Source organism: Macrosteles quadrilineatus, unplaced genomic scaffold (genome assembly GCF_028750875.1).
Source record: "Macrosteles quadrilineatus isolate MER2022 unplaced genomic scaffold, UCM_ALF_1.0 Scaffold_3__2_contigs__length_128488019, whole genome shotgun sequence".
In the NCBI taxonomy this organism is placed as follows: Eukaryota; Metazoa; Arthropoda; class Insecta; order Hemiptera; family Cicadellidae; genus Macrosteles; species Macrosteles quadrilineatus.
The window spans coordinates 7834393-7854065 of NW_026542596.1; the positions used below are offsets into that span (position 1 = coordinate 7834393).

Here is a 19673-nt window from a genome sequence, read left to right on the forward strand (position 1 = left end):
CCATCTTGGAACACCCTAGAAAGACATTTGCTCTCGGTTTCATTACTAACATCAACACAATTCGCATTTTGATTGATAAACTACTAACTGATCTCAAATTTAATTACATACTAACTTATAAATTTTCTCAGGATCACCTGGAGTTGTTATTTTCATGTATACGAGCTAGAGGAGGAAATAATAACAACCCAAATGTATAATATATGTGCTTTGGCATCAAGGATGTTTGCTGGCAATGTATTCCGAGGCCACAGATCAAACGGAGATCTTGGTGAAGAAAATCATGACCTAATGCTCATTAAAATGATAAGCATGTTGTTTTCTAAAGTATATTGTCATAAAGTGTCAAAAGAAAAAACCTTAAAAAGTAATGTTTCAAACCTCAGCGTTCGGCAGAAACTAAATAAACTTATTTAGTTTAGCCACGTCTAGCAAATTATTGAAAATCTTTCAAATGTATGATTGTTGTCTAGCAAATGATTTCTATTTGTAAAAGTTGTTTTGTTGGTTAGATTTAATTAAAGTTAAATCAGAACTACAAAAGTTAAGTTTTATTTCCTTTGATTATTCTACACTTGGGAATTCAATACCGGTAGGCCTACTGAAGTTTTTCTCAATACTGTGAGAGTGAACAATTAATGTTATATAATATAATTTGACGTCAACTGATGTACTATATAACCCAACTGACTGAATAAAATAATCCATATCGATGCATATACATACCATCAAAACTGTGTTATAAATCCAAGACTACCAACAAGAAAGTTCAATTTTAAATATGTGTTCCGGGTCCTTATGTTATAGTTTAGATAATGTACCTATGAGAAAAAATTACATACAATACCATACACGAAAAGAGAAATTCATTTAAACATTTTGGTGACAATAAGGAAGTAAAAAAGTGCGATGTGTCGGTGGTCACAATGCTACTTCAATTCTATGGCCCACTGCGGTTGCCCACTTGTGGTGGGGGGAGCGGCGCGGCGGCGGCGGCGGACCGTTTTCGTTTACCAGCCGAGCGCGATCCAGTTAGGCTATATACATCGATGGTCTAAACTAGCTCTAACCGCTAGTGATGAAATCCAATTTTGTCTCTTACGGTGTAACTGCAAGGTTTAACGGAGGTTTTAGTGTTTGGAGAAATTGGGCCTAAATGTGGATTTGAACTCGGCAGACAATAAATAAGCCACAAGTGAGGGCGTAATTAATTGTTCATAAAAAAATAAAGAGAAATGGAATTGCAGTTTATCTAGTCAAGAGGTGATGGTCAGCTGAATAGTGAATATGTTATCTTCTAGTGCCTATAGCTGTGCCTTCACTTTTAAACACTTAATTCTGTATCACTTATTATGTGTCATTGCCTTCTCCAAAACAAGGCCACAGCGAAACAAAAGAGGCAACACTGCAGTCCCTCCCAACCAAAACAGTTGTTTATTCCGTTCACAAAATTTAGGCAGTTTAAGAAGATTTCCTGGGTTCTCCCACCACTTTTTTTAGCTTAATGTATATATCAGCTGATCAACGGTCGGCTGTTGTTTCATAGTTAGGGTAAAGTGGAGGTGATGGATTTGCTTCCACTCAAACTGCCAAAATGTTGTGAACTAATTCATATGGAGCGTCTGTGCAATTATATGTTTACACGCTTGTTATTACTTTGGCACCAGGCCAGTGAGTGCGGGGTTGGCAAGTTGTTTGCAGCAGCCTTGTGTTAGAAGAGGTTATGGATGTGAATTCTTCAGTGTCCTTTGCTAAAATGAAAAATATTAGTTACCCCACTGAGGACCATATTGTAAAAAAACTAAAATTTAAAATAAAATGACTTTTAGATTAAATTTCAAAAAGTATTTTATTGAATAATTATCCTAAATAAATATTCTAGAGTAACAAGACTTAATATTTCGTACAAAAATATTACAAAACAGATTTTATCGAGGTAAACATTTTAAAATCAAACATAAATGCCAGGAATGAAAAATACAATGAAGAGCACTTTCTCTATATTAACAAATAATCTAGTTATTTACAAACTGGCACAAAAGTTCTTTACTTGCTTTGAATTAATCTTTTATTTAAATTTCAAACGCTAGGATCAATCTTAGTTGACAATCATGAGTTACTGTGGCAAATTGGGAAAGTCTACCAGTGTTTATATCACTTGTGACTTTTTAAGAGTCTTTAACTTTTTATACCACACATTTTGAAGATTTATTTGCTTTAAGATTATTCAATAAAAAAAGTCTAAACAAAAAATCATAAACAATAGACTTACAAATAATCAATAATCTACTAAACACATAAAATAGTAAATAATAGCAATAACAACTCATTTTACATAAAAGTTTGTACTAAATTATTACTGCTAAAGTAAAGTCACAACAATCGTTACCAAATAATATAGTCTATACAGTAGTATTGAGGGAATATTTATTAATCAATTCTTGAAGTGATTTAGCATATCAAACAGCTGTTAAATGTAATGGTTGTGATCACAAAAAAAAATGTTGAATAACAGCATAGACAAATAGAATTAAATATAGACTGTCAGCCGTGCTGCGGTTACCATAGGTTCTGGCGCACACCGCTTGGAGCGCCGTGTAGTTACGTAGTGCGTATGGCGTAACTACATGGTGCTCCCAGTGGTGTGCGCCAGAACCTATGGTAACCGCAGCACAGCTGACGGTCTATATTTAATTTTTTTTGTCTATGATAATAGTTAGTTGATAACAACACCATCCTTGACACAGCATTTGGATAGCTCAAAATTACAACCAAAATTTCAATTCTTAAACACACGTTAGTTGATGGCAAATAGTGGAAAACCGCCTCAACTCAGATCTTGTAAAACATTATCCTAACTGAGCATCCGGTGCAGAATGAAAAGGAAAAAATTCCCATATCACAAAAGTTGTATCAACATTTTACACAAATATTGTGACAAACACAAATACATTTAACAATTGAAGCTATCTAAATTAGCTGTTACCCATGGGCTTCACCCCATTTGACTTCATAAGTATTATATAAATCTATTGATTGGTTAAGTTAAGCTGAAATAAACAAAACAGAATACAGTAATACAAACAAATAATCACACCTGATTTTAATAAGGTAATAAATTGAAAGAATAACGTACAGCTAAGGTATTTTTAACATTAGATATATGGAAACTTCCATTTAGAAGGGAATTTCGACCTTAAAGGGCAATTTATGAAATAATGGATAGTTTTGCACCAGGTTTCTCATCATGAAGAACATTTTAAGTATTTTATGGTTTATGGGGGTGTGACTTGTAGTTTTCTCAAAAGTTCATGGGTACTTTGGGATTTATATATGGATACTACTTCATAACAGTAGATCCCTCTTGAATACAATATTTAGAAATAATTAAAAATAATAGAAAGGTTGAATGTGTAACACAAAATTACTAATTATAATACCACAAATTAATTTAACTTTAATAGTGCTCAATCCTATGAATAAAACATTAAAATAAACTATTCCTGGCCTTTCCTTTTAACAGGTCTTCTTATCTTTATTAGGGCACAGAACATTTTTTTTCAAAATTGTTTTAAATTTCATATGGGTATATCCAGTCAATGGTATATCTAATAGCATCTCAGAAATATATAATAGGTAGTAGCCAGACCCGGGTTTGGACCGTTCCATTAAAAAAAATAAACTTAAAAAATACCAACAACGTGGTAGAATACACAAACTGCTTTTAATCTTCAACAAAAGACTGGAAATAACAAATTAGCAATTACCTATTTATACATTTCTGTGTGCAAAAATAATAAAGTAAAAGGTAATAGAATGTGGAATGGAAACACAAAATAGATATTTAAAATTGTGTACATAACTAAATTACTTTAATAAAAATATAACATTTATATGCATTATACTATATTCTATTTTTATGTCATGGTCTTCATGGCAGTATTTTCCACCTAACTTAATTGTAGTCATAGTTTGCAACTCTTATCTTGTTTTTTTTTCAACTTTCTTAACTTTCAACTCTCTACATTTGGAGTAGAATATAGCTTAAAACATTATTGCAGACATATTTAATGCAGACATATTTAATCACAATTTTAGTAAAATAAAAAAAACAACACAAAAAAACATTGAGAGAAACACCAATTTCAAAAAAAATATTTTTATTGAAGGTCTTTTAGCGAATTTCTCGTATAGAGAACAAGCTATTACCGTAGGTCTCATGACACATTTCAATAACAAAAACGCTATGTTACCTTCCCTGTAGTAGGTAAACTCAAGTACTGTAAGTTACGCAATAATTTGATTTAAATAGGGAATAAATCTGACAATTTTAAGGACAAATTTTAGTGAAAATCCAACCAGGCAAATGGAAATTTACTTAGTCTGCAGGCAGGGTATTTTACCATTGGACAGGTAAAGAGTTATAGGATGGTTATTTCCAATTTAGCATTATTTGTGGCTTAGATGTTTTTGTCACAAACCACTGCCATGAAGCCAATAAATCTCTATAATTAAATAACGACCAAAGCTCTTGACAATGATTGAGCAAATATCACAAGCAACGAAGATGGTGGACGGGGCTAAGATGTGTAGGGAGGGGGAAGGTGGTTGGATGGGGGTAAATGGTGGGGGCTAGTGGATGACAGAGTTACGAGCTACAAGTAGGACATAACATTCGTCACAGACTCTAACTGGCTTGGCAGATGACGGAAGTGGCATTGAGTTGTCTGAACAACTGTTACAGAAAATGTTCCCACAGTGCCTACAGTGGTGCTGAAACCAAGTTTGTGTTGCTTGTAACTCGTCAATACTATAAACTGGACAAGTTAACACTACTACCACCCTGTCATAATTACACATATTTTATGAAGAAAATAACATTTTGATGATGACATTTTTTCCCAAAATAAAACTGACTAAAAGCTGTGATAGCACCTTATAAATAAATAAACCTTAAAAATCAACCCCTGTTCATTCGACATCCAAAAACCCTGCTTATTCAATAGTCCCTAATTAATCTTATTTTTCATTAAATAAATCATTTATGTACTCTTGCTGACAACCCATTTAATTAGCTAAGTAAAGGTGTATTGAATAATCATTATAGGAAATGGCCTAAAATCTAGTAACAGCCTATTTTACTTATTTTAGTGGAATTGCCACTGTCCTTGTAATAATGATAATTTTAGACTGTGCACAGTAGGCCTAATCCCTCATTTTCAGTACTCTGGCACTGCTTCAGACCTTAACTTGCAAAATTTGCAACTGTCTATCATATTATTTTAAAAGAATTTCTAGCCATACTATTGCAGAGAAATCTTATGTTTTAGCAAAAAAGAATTATGTGTTTTTTTACGCTTCAATAACGCATAGAAAAACTATATGTTTCACTGTTGGTTTTCAATGGGTTTATTTGTTTTGATCCTACTCTACATGTCAGAGCTCTGACCTTCTCTATTCTAGACTCACCTTTCTCCTGGTAAGGTTGAACTCCTTGCTGCACGCTCTACAGTGGGTGACCTCCTTGTCAGAGGTCCAGCTGGCGTCTGCCACACTCCTGGTAGCACAGGCCTCCTCTCTTAGTTCTGAGACCTGCAGTTTGCTTTGACTCAGCTGTGTTCCTAGTTCCTCTAGGGTCATCTCTTGCTCCCTGCACTGCTCTGCCAGGCGATAGTGCTCCTCTTGCAACTCTACATATTTCTGAAAGAGGTTTTATAGTCGAGAGGAGTCTTTATCTAATGAACTGCTTGATTTCAAATCAAGGTCACAAAATACATCCAATGAAATGCATGGGAAAATATTTAGTTTAAGAAAACATTAATTTAACAAGGGCACCTAAGTTTTACTGGCTAAATAGTTATTTATTCTTCACAGTCTCGGTCTAAACGTGACTGGTCAAAAGTGAGTCTATGTTAAATAAGGAGTCAGCACAAAAGAGAAATGAAATTCTCACATCTTTGTACAAGGATCAAACGAGATATTGTTGAATACTCACAGCTGCCACTGCCTTCAGTTGGGCTATTTCCTGCTGCAGAGAAGACATCTTGTCTTGATCCTTGGCTAAGGATTGTCGCCACTCCCTCTCTACCCGCAGTTCTCCCTCCAACTCCCCCCTCCGCTCCTCGGCCACCATGTTCTCCTCTCCTGCTCGACGTAATGCCTCCTCAGCAGAACTGCGCAACCGAGCCAGCTCAGCTTGTCTGTCGGCCACATCACACACACACCTTAACACAAGCTCACAGCCATGCACGCAATCTACAAATGTTTGAGAACACTTGCAAAACTAAATTTAATGCTTTGTTGGTTGTGTGATTTCATAGATTGAACATGCTCTTTTTAAAGATTTATCATCTCTATGAATCAGCTGAAGACAGTTTTAGGGTATGTTTCTGCTTATTTAGTTATGGTCCTGTTTAAAACCATAAGGCTCAGCCAAACAAACCAATGCAGATTCTGTGCAACAGATGTAGAATCAAACATTTGTGGCTTGCCCAGCTCTAGCTTAGAGATTATTGAAATACCTTGGAAAGGCAACTATGAGGCCAAATTAAATAAGAAAAATGGGTCTCCAACAGCTGTTAGGCTTTACCAAGAGCCTAAAGATGTTAGACAGAGTCGAGGGGTGCTAATAACGGCTAAAACGTTATCAAAGTTGGGAAGGGAAGACCCCAACCTCCACTTCTGGTGATCTTGTGAGTTGACCAGAACTGACAACCAAGACAGGATGCAAACCCCTCTATCCCTGGCTGGGAAGACTTTAAACCACATAGTCATCCACAGGATCTAATGATTAACACTATATCGATGGGTGTAAGGATTTGAGTTCTTGATTCGTCCCCTGTTGCAGCAAATGTTTATGGTAAGACACTAGTCTTGTTTATTATTTGTCCTATGGTAATTAAAAGTTTCCTTTTACTACTGCAGTTTGGTGAATCAGACAGGATTATGGGAAATATCTCTATTAAGAATAAACTAGTGCACCTGTTGCACCTGTTTTAAAGCTTAAGGTCCAACGACAGTGGGAAAATATCAGAAGTGTCAAAAATTACACCTGCTCTGTCCCACAGGTCGTCAAAGATCCAACCATTTTCTAATGGAAGTACTGCTACAGTGTTTCTATAAGCTGTTTGAAATATAGCAGCTGATGTAAACATTGCATATTTGTATGTTTATTGATTTTAGTGTTCTGTTTTTAGGTTAGAATGGTAATGCAGTGTTGAAATGCATAAATATCGTGTTAGGGGAAGACCACAACTACGAAGGAGTTTTTTTATGAATGGTGCACAGCATAGGGAATGGTTAAGGCCAAATTACAACGGAGGTGAAAGGCAGCAATTGCTGCTGTGGGCCCCTAGTATAATGTAGTATATCTTCGGTTTGTTTGGTAGTCTTGGTTGGATTAAAGCTGTAATTATTTAGAGTTAACAGTGGAATGTATTGTTTTCAAGGTAATATTTTGTCATATTTGTTGGCCATTTTTGATTTTGGTGTCGTGTATGGAAATTTTCAAAATTTCAAAAGGGCTCCTAGGCTAAAAGTTTTTGCTATACCATAAAGTACCTTCGTACAAAGTTTGATGCTTTTATCTACCAGGTAACAGTAATTACACTTAGCCACCTCGCTATTAGTCTCAAGTGATTTGATTTTACACAGCTGCAGCACCGTAAGTCAGTCCCAGCCTCATCACTTTTAGTCTCAGACAATTAGAAACCAGCTGTTAGTTTAACTAGCACTGGAACGACTTTAAATTTCTAGTGTTGGCTCCTAGACTTTTTAAAAATTAAAACTTAATTTCTAAAAAAGTGAAACCCTAAACTAAAATTATGGCTTCGACATTCCCTAGTTAACAAAATTATCTTTCTTTCGACACAAAAATCATGGAAATCCGTCAATTGGTCGATACAGATCGTGGAAATAAAAACCCTGTCACGTTTTAGTATATATGATTTGACACTAGTAAAAAAAATCTTGTTAATTCTTTACGTTTCTGTTTAAAGCAGGTTTTAACAGAGAAATTGTTGGTTTAGAGAAGAGTGAAAATATATATGATTATCAACAAGTTTTGATATAAAATATGTCCAAACTTTACTAAAAAAATCCTCACATAAGCCAAATATATTTCTTGGTTATAAATTTAAGTAATTGCAATTGATCATTAGACTTTTATTAAATGGTCCTGGTTAAAAAGAAATTATGGCCTCAGTGAGTAACAAAGTTACACAAGGCATCTCGCTCTATTCTAATCTCATCCTAACATACTTGGGATGAAATACACATTAGCATCCCTATTTATTGGTAATCAGCCAAACACAATCACACACAAAACAAGAAGGGCAAAATAAAGAGAGGGAAATGGCAAAATTAAACTACAGGTGCAGCCAAAATAAAATTGGTAGAAAGGATGAAAACGAAAGATGGATACAAGAAATGATTACACATTGGAAGTGTTGAAGCATATTTTATTGTAGACATGTTACAAAGCTTATCAGTTACAATATCAGTCTGTTACCAGGCTGCCTGTGGTGAAAGTTTGCCATCGACCTCTGCCCTACGCTACCACAGACTACAGAAGACCTACCACGAGGTGTATCAAAACATGTTGAATCTAGTCTAGTGGCTATTTAGAGATTTAAAATTTAAAAGGAAGTTGGAATTTCATCAATGAACTCTAAGCCCCCGTCATTACTCATTAATTTATTCATGTTGATTTTCATCACATTTTTTTTTGTCTTATGGACACAACAATTTTTTTGGAAGACACACACGTGCAGTATAGGCAAAAAGTAGGTTGATTTGAGGCATTAACAAAGAATCCACCATTCCACTAACTTCCGCCGCATAATTTAAGTGTGTGCTTTGCAAAAAAAGAACTGCCAAAACTCTTTGAGAAACTAACTTGATAATATACAATAATTTATAAGTTTAAAAGTTATATCCATTATTATTTCATTGAATAAAGAAAATAAATGATTTTCAAAATACAAGGCACATTCTGTTAATTAAGTTTTAAAAAATGCACATTTGATTCACCTCGTGTAGATAAATAAGAAAAAGCAACTTTTATAGAATACTAGTTTTACAGAAATATATATTTTCATTTTTTTGTAAAGAAACTTACTCTAAAGATCAAACTAAGAAAAAATATTTATCACAAATCAAATAAACTTAACTACATCTATAAAGGCTAAAGGCTACGATTAGTGACCTCTTTCATTCAATATAATAATTAATAATGATATAATATAATCAACAAAACTCAAACTATATTAGTAAAAAAAACTGAATTAACTTAAGTTAGTTGGGAAATTTAATATCTTCAATAAAGATTAATACTTCATAATTTTGTACATTATACTTCAAAGTAAACCCACTGCTATTATTATTATGAACACCAATAAATTAAAATTTCTGAAAATAAAGATTACATATAACATTCACAGCCCTTAAAGTAGTGTGTATACATTAACATACAAATACTGTAGAATGGATCAGAAGTTGTAAAAAGATAGCATAGAAACCTCCCGTTATTTTGATATTAAGTCTTTCCATAAAAATTTGATTTTTGCTTAAACCTCTTGATTACCGAAATAAGTATATGCAATGGCCTAGATAAATTTAACCGAATAAATTGACGAATGAATTATGAGAACACTACAAACTCAGTTAAGAGTAATTAACAAAATAGGATAAGAAGTTTTAACAGTGATCGACAAACTATTTATAATAATAAACATAATCTCAAACATAACCTCAAAATAGTCAACTACAAGAACAGTTGATTATAACATTCATTGTTTACTAATACAAAAGGATCTGAACTGTATAATCTGAAAAAAAAAAAACGAAGGCCAGGGGCACACAGGCGATTTTGAGTCTAGCAACAGTTGCCCGACTAAAATGTTCACCATTGTTTTAAATTGGAGTGCTCACACCAAGGAAACAGTCTAGGGACAGTCGCGCAACCGTTGCAACCGATGTTCCCGGACCCAATTTGCCAGCGACTGCTCTGCGACTCAATTGTCGCGGGACTGTCGCTACAGGTTTGTTATCCATTGAAACAAGTGTAGATGCGCACACATGCAACTAAATTGTCGCTGTGTCGCTCAGTCTCATCCCAGGAATTCAGCTACTCGTGGCCAGAACTGTCACTATATAGTGTTTGCTCTCTTTTTGTTGTGTGAAGTTTTTAGAAAATTACTTAAATAAGAGTGTCCGTGTTCCGTGATGAGGATGCCAAACAATTAATTGATGAAGTTGAGGAGGCCGCCTTTATATTTAAAGTCATTGAAATACTATTCGGATATTAATTTGAAGAAGAAGTTGTGGGATGAAGTGTCCTTGGCAGTTACTGAAGATTGGAACCTCACAAGAGGAAAAAATCACAACAAAGATCACAACTTCAACAACAAAGCACATACTACGGCTGTATCATTGATATCCATTCGGTACTGTTAACGAATGTAATCTCCAACTTAACGTCTTTAAGACTTTAGATTCACGACTAAAAAGTTGCCTGTGTGCGCACTCCAGCTCAACTGTCGCTAGACTTCAGAGTCTCCGAGTGGGTTGCGCAACAGTCCCCCAATTAGTTGGGCAACTGTTGCTAGACTCAAAATCGCCTGTGTGCGTCTGGCCTAACATAATGTATACCCTTCCATAAAAATTATTTACAGGAATTTTCCATTTGCACCAATTCTGTAGGATATATAGCTTTAGTCTTTCTATTTATATTTAGGAGAATAGTTAAGAAGAAACTTTCAGACACAGAAAATTGTTTAACTGTTAGAATTACTGCAATGTTGCTTCACCTAGTAAAATTAGTATCATTGAAAAAATTAGTAAAATATTTATTTCTAGGTGGAACAAAGCCTGTATATTTAAGGTACATACTTTTCTTCCATTTTTTGCAAAGTGTCAGTCATTGCAATGCTTTTACTCTCCAACTTTGATATCAGTTCTGTTTTGTGCTTTAGGGAACTTTCACATTCCTGCAAAATTCCAACCACATTTTAACACACACAAAAATAAAACAGCAGCAATAAAAAAGTCAAAGAAATTAAAGAGCTGCTAAATACCATGAAAACTGAAAACAAAAATCAAATAAACGTTTGAACCAATGACACTGTTTGTCAATAGTCCATTTTCAAACCTTAAGGAATTTCTATGACAAGTGAATGTTATTTCAAATGCAGTAACTGTTACTAACGAGAACAAGAAATCCTAATAACTTGATTTTCACAATTTGTCCATTAATCCGTCAATTTTATTTAACTGACACAATCTGGTTCATTATACTTCATGAGATGATCTACAATAGTTTACTGTTTGGCAAAATAAACACCTCGAGTAAATGGACAGTGAAAAGGACAGTGTCATGGTTTATAAGAAAAAATTTAATTTCTCGACCTTCGACCAGTAATTAATCAAAACCCTTTGAAATGGTTGCATTTCTAAATTTTAAAAGCTATGAGAAAAATTTAATTATGCTCAAAATAAAGAAACAATGTACACAAATAAGAATATTTTTTGGGTTGGAATCTCAAGAAAATAACAATTTGTGTAAATTGAAAAGTTGTCCAAAAATGAAATGGTTTTTAACGTGTATTTCTCCTTAAAGATTTTATTGATCACTAGCGTTTATTCCAGAGGGGCGTGATTCTTTATCTTCTAACGATTCAGTCCCAGGCTTATCCTTCTCACTAAAGATTTCGCTTTGTGCTGAATTATTCTCACTGGAACAGCTGTCAGAGGTTAAAAGCTGTTCTTTGACAATACTTTTACTTGTGAGCAATAGACTGTTTTTATCTGGGGGAGAGTAGGATTTTCCCTTCGTTAAATTACTGGTCAAAGGTACGTTTTTAGACTTGAGTGTACCATTGGAAAAGGTGTTTTTTGGACAGGTTTTGACAGAGGGTGTTCCCCTGAAGGGAGGTATTTTAGGGATGTACGAGTCAGTGGGGGAGGAGGCTTTTTCGTTTTGCTTTTGCAGATTGGTTAGTAAGTTTCCGATCTGAGACGTCTTCTCGTGCAGCCGACTCACCAAGGCTGCTTTCTGCGTCAATTCCTCCTCACATTCCTGTCACAATACACACACACACTTACACAAAACTGGGTAAGTAGCATGCCTATCAAGAACACTTTGGGAACTGGTAATACAATTCAGATGAGCATTTAGACTACATTTCACGGGGGACTAACCTCTAGATCACTCAATAATGGTTTATATTACTTCATCTGTCAATTGATCTGTGTTTAGTAAGTTGTTCACCACAATTTACTTGTTTTAAAAATGTAAGTGGTTAGCAACCCGTGGGACGGATTACACAAAGCAAGGCTAGAGACGATACGGTTTAAGAATAAACTATATTTTCTACATATATAAAATCCAATGTATGTTTGTTTGTTTGTTTGTCCTTTATGGACTCCGAAACCGCTCGACAGATTGTAATGAAACTTTCAGGCATTATTAAGCATTATTCAAGGATGGTTTGTGTGAAGTTTGGTGCAGATCCGTCAAAAGGGGTCCGCCCCAGTGGCTCTGGAGTTTCCCATGTTAACCTTATGAGTACTCATATTTAAATGGAATTAAAGAATCTTAACAGCTGGTTCAACTAAACAATTTGATTCTGGAATGTTCAATAGCATTAAAAAGTTAATAGGTTTACCAACAGGGTGCAGCACTATTATTCTTTTTCAATTTATGACTTCAGCTAATTTGCAACCAAAAGGTGAGTGAGCGTAGCGAACGAACTTCAACCTGGATGCGAGTTAGCGTAGCGAATAAGCTCACCTGAAGGCAAGTGAGCGCAGCAAACAAGCTCCAACCTAAAGGTGAGTGAGCGTAGTGAACGAACTTCAACCTGGATGCGAGTTAGCGTAGCGAACGAGCTCACCTGAAGGCAAGTGAGCACAACGAACGAGCTCCAACCCAAAGGTGAGTGAGCATAGCGAACGAACTTCAACCAGGACGTGATTGAGCCATGCGAACGAGCTCATCTTGAAAATGAACGAGCATTTGACATAAAACCAAATTAGGACAGGACGACGTCTGTTGGGCCAGCTAGTGATAAATATAATTGGCGGCTCTGGGATGCAAATCCACACAACCTCTCCATTTTAGATTTGCAGTCTGTCCCACTAACTGAGCTACCGAATAACCATAGTTCCAGAATTCTAAAAGTCCATCTAAGCTGTCACAGGAACAACAAAGGAATGTCAAGACTCATCTTCCACTTATATGTGTCTTAAAATTTGTACTGGTCACTACAGTAGACCATCTGTAATCCAGCACTGCGCCAAACCTGCACTCCAGTAATCACGGAGTCTTTTGACAGGTGTGGTCTTCAGCGATCAAGGCAAAATTCTGAAATTCTAGACATTATCACCGTCTCCCACAGTCACAGAAACGTCGTTGCCGTCTTCAGCGATCACGGCAAAATCATGTACACCTCCAGTCGTGCAGACATTATCGTCGTCTCCTGCGCTCACTGAAACATCATCGTTGTCATCGCGATCGCGGCAACAGCAGTTTACGATGGTGCGATCTTCGAAGACGTGTTTCGTGCATTTTAAGTGTTTTATTGATGACATCCAGTAACCCAGCAGTATCACATTCTTATATCTGCCGGATTACCGAGTCTATTTTATTTATTCGTCCAATGTTTATTAGTCTTGTGTGCATATAAAATGCCTAAAATTTTAATTTTTTTATAGATCTGCCTATATTGACAACACAGTCTTTTGATGTTCATATGAAATTTTAGGATACACTCTTAGAAGTCTGAAACCTTAGTAGTGTACCACTGCTAAACACAAATAATTTGACAGATCAGGTAATTAAACTCTTTTCGATTAAACTATATCATAATATACGAGTAGATCTAGATATACACTTATAACAGTTAGTTTTGTATCCTAAAACAATTAAAATCCATATTATATATTATGAGTACTTTTTTTGTCGGTACGCAAAAACTTCCTCATTTCTGCATCAGGCCTAGTATTATTGTTGATGGTTACCTTTTTTACCTTGAGTAAACCCAACTTGACTGCAGCTTTTAGAACACTTCATAAACGTGAAACAAGAGTAGTAAGTAAAAACCACAAAGTCATTGAGAAAATGAAACTGTTTGAAGACAAAAAGATTATACAACATGGAAAATTTTCCTCCAAATTGATAGAAATATCTTAGTTTAAGGCTAAAAACAACATTCATGCTAGGCTCAGTTTTGGAAAAATTAGTTTTTTGTTAAAATGATTAATTTTTTGTTAAATTTTAATATTTTTGACATTAGTCTTATGGACTGTCAAGTAGCTATGACAGTTTTACAAAAATGTAATCAAATGAATTGTAACATATGCTTGAAACAAATAATCTACAGTACAGTAAAAGTACAGTACAAAGTAAAAGGACATTCCTATGAATCCTATTGAGCATTGATTATATAATGCATTTGGGGTATAAGATGTACCCCAAATGACAGTTCAAAAACGTTGTATTTTACAGCAAAACATTATGATATGATACACATAATATTGAACTAAAAGTCTGGAAGAAAGGCCAAGCACGTTTTGTAGTTTTCGACGATGCGCCACCGGAATTGAAGCGGTGTTCCACAATCCCATAATTAGTTGCCCGGTTCCGCGATCCCAGTGACTAACGCAATAACGGTCAAAAGTCAACAGATGTTATGTATTATGAGTTTTTATATTGAATTTTAAGTTTATTGTAGAAATTTTCAATATAGATTGCTTGTCCACATGAAAAAGTTTGTTAGGTAAATTAAGAATGAGTAAATGTCTACCGAAATTGAATTGAAGGCGAAATATTTTAAGGCTTATAGGTTTTATTTTTTTAACCTCTTGAACAAGTCAAACACCTCGAGCAATGCTCGGTCCCCTGGTACTATTTTCTAAACTAAAACCAGCTTTAGTTGGCCAATTAAAATTTTCATGTTATAGAATAAAAATAAAATATAAAAATAATTTGAAAAATCTAAATAGGCCTAACTATTTTCCAACTACAAATTTGTTAATAGACATACTCTTAATAGCATTAAACTATTGAGGTATTACAATATAAATATAAATAAAAACTGGTACAGTTGAAACTTGATAATCCAATACTCACGGATCAGGAAGGGTTTCAGCACAGAAAACATACTACTATAACCCAGAATGCCAACCGCATGGTAAAAAGTGTTAAGTACTTTGATATTTAGTCAAAGGATCTCCTTGGCTAGGTTTTACCTGCAGTTTCTTGTACATCTCCAAGTTAATAATCTTGATATCGTCTAGCTGCCGCCTCAAGGATATAATTGTGTCCTGTTTCTCATGAATGTCCTTCTCCAAGAGTTTCATTGCCACTTCCATTTCTGCCTTCAGACTAATCTGTAAAAGGAGACAAATGAACTGTAATGCAACACAGAATTAAATAGAAACAAAATGTACTAGCACTTCTCATATTTTACCTTAGAACTTCTGAACCTCCTTTATTCTGATGCTTATAGAAATTAAAAAATAATAAGATAGTTTTGCGCAAGTTTTCTCGTCATGACGAACATTTTAAGTGAGCACAGTGTTTTTCTACTTGTTCTATGGCCTACCCACACTTTCAAGGTAAGCTAGCTGCTATCCTCCTTTTTCTACAATTTTAAATGTTAAGTATATGGTTTATGGGGGTGTGACTTGTTGTTTTCTCAAAAGTTCATGGGTACTTTTGGCTTTATATATAGATATAGAGGTATAATGTATAAAATACTTATTTGTAGAAAACCTGTCTTCTTAAAGATCTTTTTGAAACACTGTATAAAAGCTAATATAAAAATTATTCCCTGAATAATCACTGAAAATTGGAGAGCAAAATGTTTATCAGGTTTTGCCAATGTTAAAAATTAATGCTGTCTAAAGGAAATTGTGAATATGTAATGACCATTGATTGGCAATTTATTTTTAACTTATTTAGGATCTCCAGAGTAGATTAAAATGATTTCCAGCTTTCACGTAATTTTTAGGAGCTACAGCTCTTTTTTGGGCTAATTTGCCTTGGCTATTAAATGCAGTTTTGATGGACATCACCAACTTCTTTATTTAGTAGAAATCAAACGACTCAAAATCATAAATATTAAGGGAAATATGTTTTAAGGATTGTGTTTAAAGATACTTCAATAGATTTTGGTTTTAATATTATTTTGTTCGATCAAGGAGAGAAAATCTCATTAATAAAGATTCAAATGAAAAGTATGCCAATTCTGAGCTTTAAATTATTTATTGAAAATGGATTTTAAAAATCAATATCTTATGACAATTTCTGTATTTTGAAAATATATAATAGCCCATGAACCTAATTCTTTTACAGCATGAAAACAATAAATGCAACAATTTGTGACTGAAGATCTACAAAATATGTTTGAATATCAAAATTGTTTAATGTGTTATTTTGCATAGGTAAGATATCTATTTTGACAAAAATCATAAACTCACTTGCAGATGTAGTTCTCGTTCAGTTTCGAGCCTGAGTTTCTGTTCATTTTCCAGCTGTTCCTTCAGACTATCTATCTCTTTGTCATTGTTGCTGCTGTTGCTTTTCTGAAGAAAAAGTACACAAAAGTTACATAACAAACATTGAGTTAATTTGTCAGAATCTCAATGATAAAATGTTCAGTGTGTTGTCAAAAGGACTTAAGACAAATTTTAAAAGTGTCAACAAACATGTCAATTGAAGTATGGTTACTTTTCAAAGGCATAGATTTTAATAATGCCAATAGTTAATAATAATTAATAGTTAATTAATTGTTAAATAATGCCAAAATGTATTAAATTGCTTACAATATTACTGTTCAAAATTTCATAAAAAAACATGCCACTCAAAATAAGCAAAACTTACTTTTTTATACCTCTACATTAAAGACTCATCGACAAAATCTGTGATAATTTCTTGCGATCACAGTAATCCATGATCATTTCTAGTTATTGTCTTAATCCCCAGTAACTATTTTTTGTGATTGCGGCCACATCTGTGATCACTTGCAAACACGGTGAAATTCGTGATGATTTCCCTTGATCGCGGCAACAGCAACGATCATTTCTTGCAATCGCGGCAATGTTAGTTATTCCTGATAGTTTCTTGTAAACGCAATTTTCAACTAAGCAAAACAAGAAAAACTGGTGATTTTGGGCGGATTTTTTGGCTACTATTCAAACATCTTAATTTCCCAGTTCTTTACACAATTCACGTACAATTCCCGGTTCTAGGTTGGCTGGACACCCTAGCAAATCTTTTGTTTTGATCTCTTTTTCTTTCTTCATAAAACCAATGTAAAAAATATCAACATTTTACTTGTACAGATTTCTTCTGTTATCTAGTGATGAGAATATTGAGAATCCTACCCTTGTATCCAAGAATCAAACATACGTACTACAGGCACAAGATCACTACGAGGGCTCTCATTAAGCTCAGCCTTGAGATTGGAATTTTCCTCCATCAGCTGCAGAAGATTGTTTTTAGAAATGGCCAAGTCTTCCTTCATCAGGGCATTAGTTGTGGTTAGAGATTCAACCTTGGCTTGCAGGTTGGCCACTGTTGCACTGGAAAAGAATGACTACTCTTAGTCAGGGTCATACACGGGTGAAATGTACCAGAAATGTAGAAAATGTAGAAATGTAGCTGTGTATAACCCGGGGCCGACCGCACATTGCCTCAGACAAGGCAAGTTTACCTATTAGTGTTTGATACATTACTGCATGATTTTAATTGAAGCTGGCACAAACTGCTTTTTACTGTTTGATGAAAATCCAACAAATTAAGTCTTGCGACAAAATGCCATCGGACTAATTCTAAGAACTGTGTATGCACTGCTAAACATGTGACTACCTTTTCAATAGGCGTTTTTGGAGGCTGTTGTTCGATGACTTACCTTGGGACGCTTTCAAACAGAAAAAGACATATAAAAAAAAAACTGTATTTTTATGTTTGATACAGTATAAGTCGCCTAAACCTTCTTTAGGTAGATGGTAAAATGAGTGATGTTTGAAACAATCTGCCAAAAATCAACGTTGTCAAATTCTACCTTGGATAACATTTTTTTATATTCAGGTTTTGCCAATGTCAAAAATAATGCTGTCTAAAGAAAAATGTTGGAAAAATATCTGGAATGCAACCTACATTATAAAATTAAATTTTGCTTCTTGCACAATTAATATAAACCATACACTCGCCAACACTTAAAAATCTTTACTCATAACACTTAAAAACTTTTAAAATGGCTTCTCCAGCTTTATAGATCCAATTTCTCTGGCTTGTGCATAGTACTTTGTGATCTCCTCAAAACTGTAGATGGACTCAGGACAGTATTGCACACCCGGTAGTTTCCCAACATCAGACTTCGATCTAGTCAAATAAGATGGAGCATAATTTCTTGATGTTTATGGCGATAACTCCTGAAGACTAGGCAAAACTCTTTTGAAAGTATGACTACTTTTACCTGCTTCTTGTTGATGTGCCTCATAGTCCTTCCAACTTCCTCTTTCCGAACAATGATTTCGTCCTCCTCTACCTCAGATAGCCTAAGATGTTGTAAGATGGTGTAAGCATGGCAGAATCTTGTCTTTACAAGAACACTAGCCAAATAGGTAACTAGACTTCTACGCTGTAATATACGACCTGGGACCCAACTAATTTTTTCTTGTCTGACTGTTTTAACCAACACCTTCTGATTTTCATTAAAAAATCTACAAGCCCCTCTATGTCTATGTGAGGCTTGTTTCTGCATTTCCTGCTTCTTCCTTTATTCGTCTAGTAGATTAGGTTTTAACATAGTCAATTTTGTTTGAGGTCTCCAATGTAAGAACAGCTCAGCCGGGCTCACACCGGTTACTGACGATGGAGTATTACAATAGGCGAAGAGAAAGTTATCCAACTTATACTGCAATGATGTCTGCTGAGATGATTTTACACCCATAACTTGCATTAACAAGCTTTTCTTGACTTCTTGAACAGAATGCTCGGCTGCTCCATTGGAGGCAGGGTGATATGGTGGAGAAATGTTAGTTTCACACCATTTTCCTGAGAAACTCCCTGAGCTCTAGGCTGGTAAAAGACATTCCGTTGTCACACACCACACACCAATTCTTCAAGTAAACCATAAGCAGAAAATAATGTGCGAAAGTTCTCAATGGTGTTTCCCGTGGAAATAGAACCCATTAAAAATACTTCCTTCCACTTTGAAAAACTATCCACTACAATCAACATTTGCTGTCTGGTGGTTGGATCTTCAGAAAAATCAATATGAATTCGGCGCCATCTCTCGGACGTTAACGGCCATTGCTGCAATGGAACTTTTGAAGCAGCATTTCTTGTAGTTTGATTACACTATTGATAAGTGTTCAAACGAGATTACACAGTATCCTCAATTACATTTTCGATCAAAGGCTACCACACGTGGCTGTGTGTTAACAATTTCATTCAAGTAATTCCAGGATGTTGTTCATGCAATATCTGGATGACTATACCTTGCAATTTCTTAGGTATGACTACCCTACTGCCCCATAAAATGCAATTTTTATCCACCGACAATTCATCTTGCCTTCTCTGGAATCGAATTAAAATTGGGTCTACAATTTCACACCACCCATACAACACAAAATCCCGAACTTTAGACGACAGTGGGTCTTTA

The 19673-nt window shown here is 34.8% G+C and overlaps 1 protein-coding gene across 4 annotated transcripts in view; it reads right to left on the reverse strand.

Moving 5' to 3' along the window:
- Nucleotides 1–3839: 3839 nt before the first annotated feature.
- LOC128988608 (RUN and FYVE domain-containing protein 2-like) overlaps nucleotides 3840–19673 on the reverse strand; it is a 34864-nt gene continuing 19030 nt past the window's right edge. For 2 of the 4 annotated variants that reach the window (XM_054410053.1, XM_054410054.1), the window contains 7 exons: nucleotides 17418–17586; nucleotides 16483–16587; nucleotides 15250–15390; nucleotides 10891–10988; nucleotides 5996–6200; nucleotides 5470–5700; nucleotides 3840–4773 (listed from right to left, as the gene is read on the reverse strand). In XM_054410053.1, the coding sequence (XP_054266028.1) occupies nucleotides 4633–4773; nucleotides 5470–5700; nucleotides 5996–6200; nucleotides 10891–10988; nucleotides 15250–15390; nucleotides 16483–16587; nucleotides 17418–17586 (1090 nt within the window). In that variant the 3' untranslated portion in view covers nucleotides 3840–4632. Of the gene's footprint in view, nucleotides 4774–5469; nucleotides 5701–5995; nucleotides 6201–10863; nucleotides 12077–15249; nucleotides 15391–16482; nucleotides 16588–17417; nucleotides 17587–19673 lie in introns of those variants that run through there. The other 2 variants (XM_054410055.1, XM_054410057.1) reach the window with 2 other exon arrangements.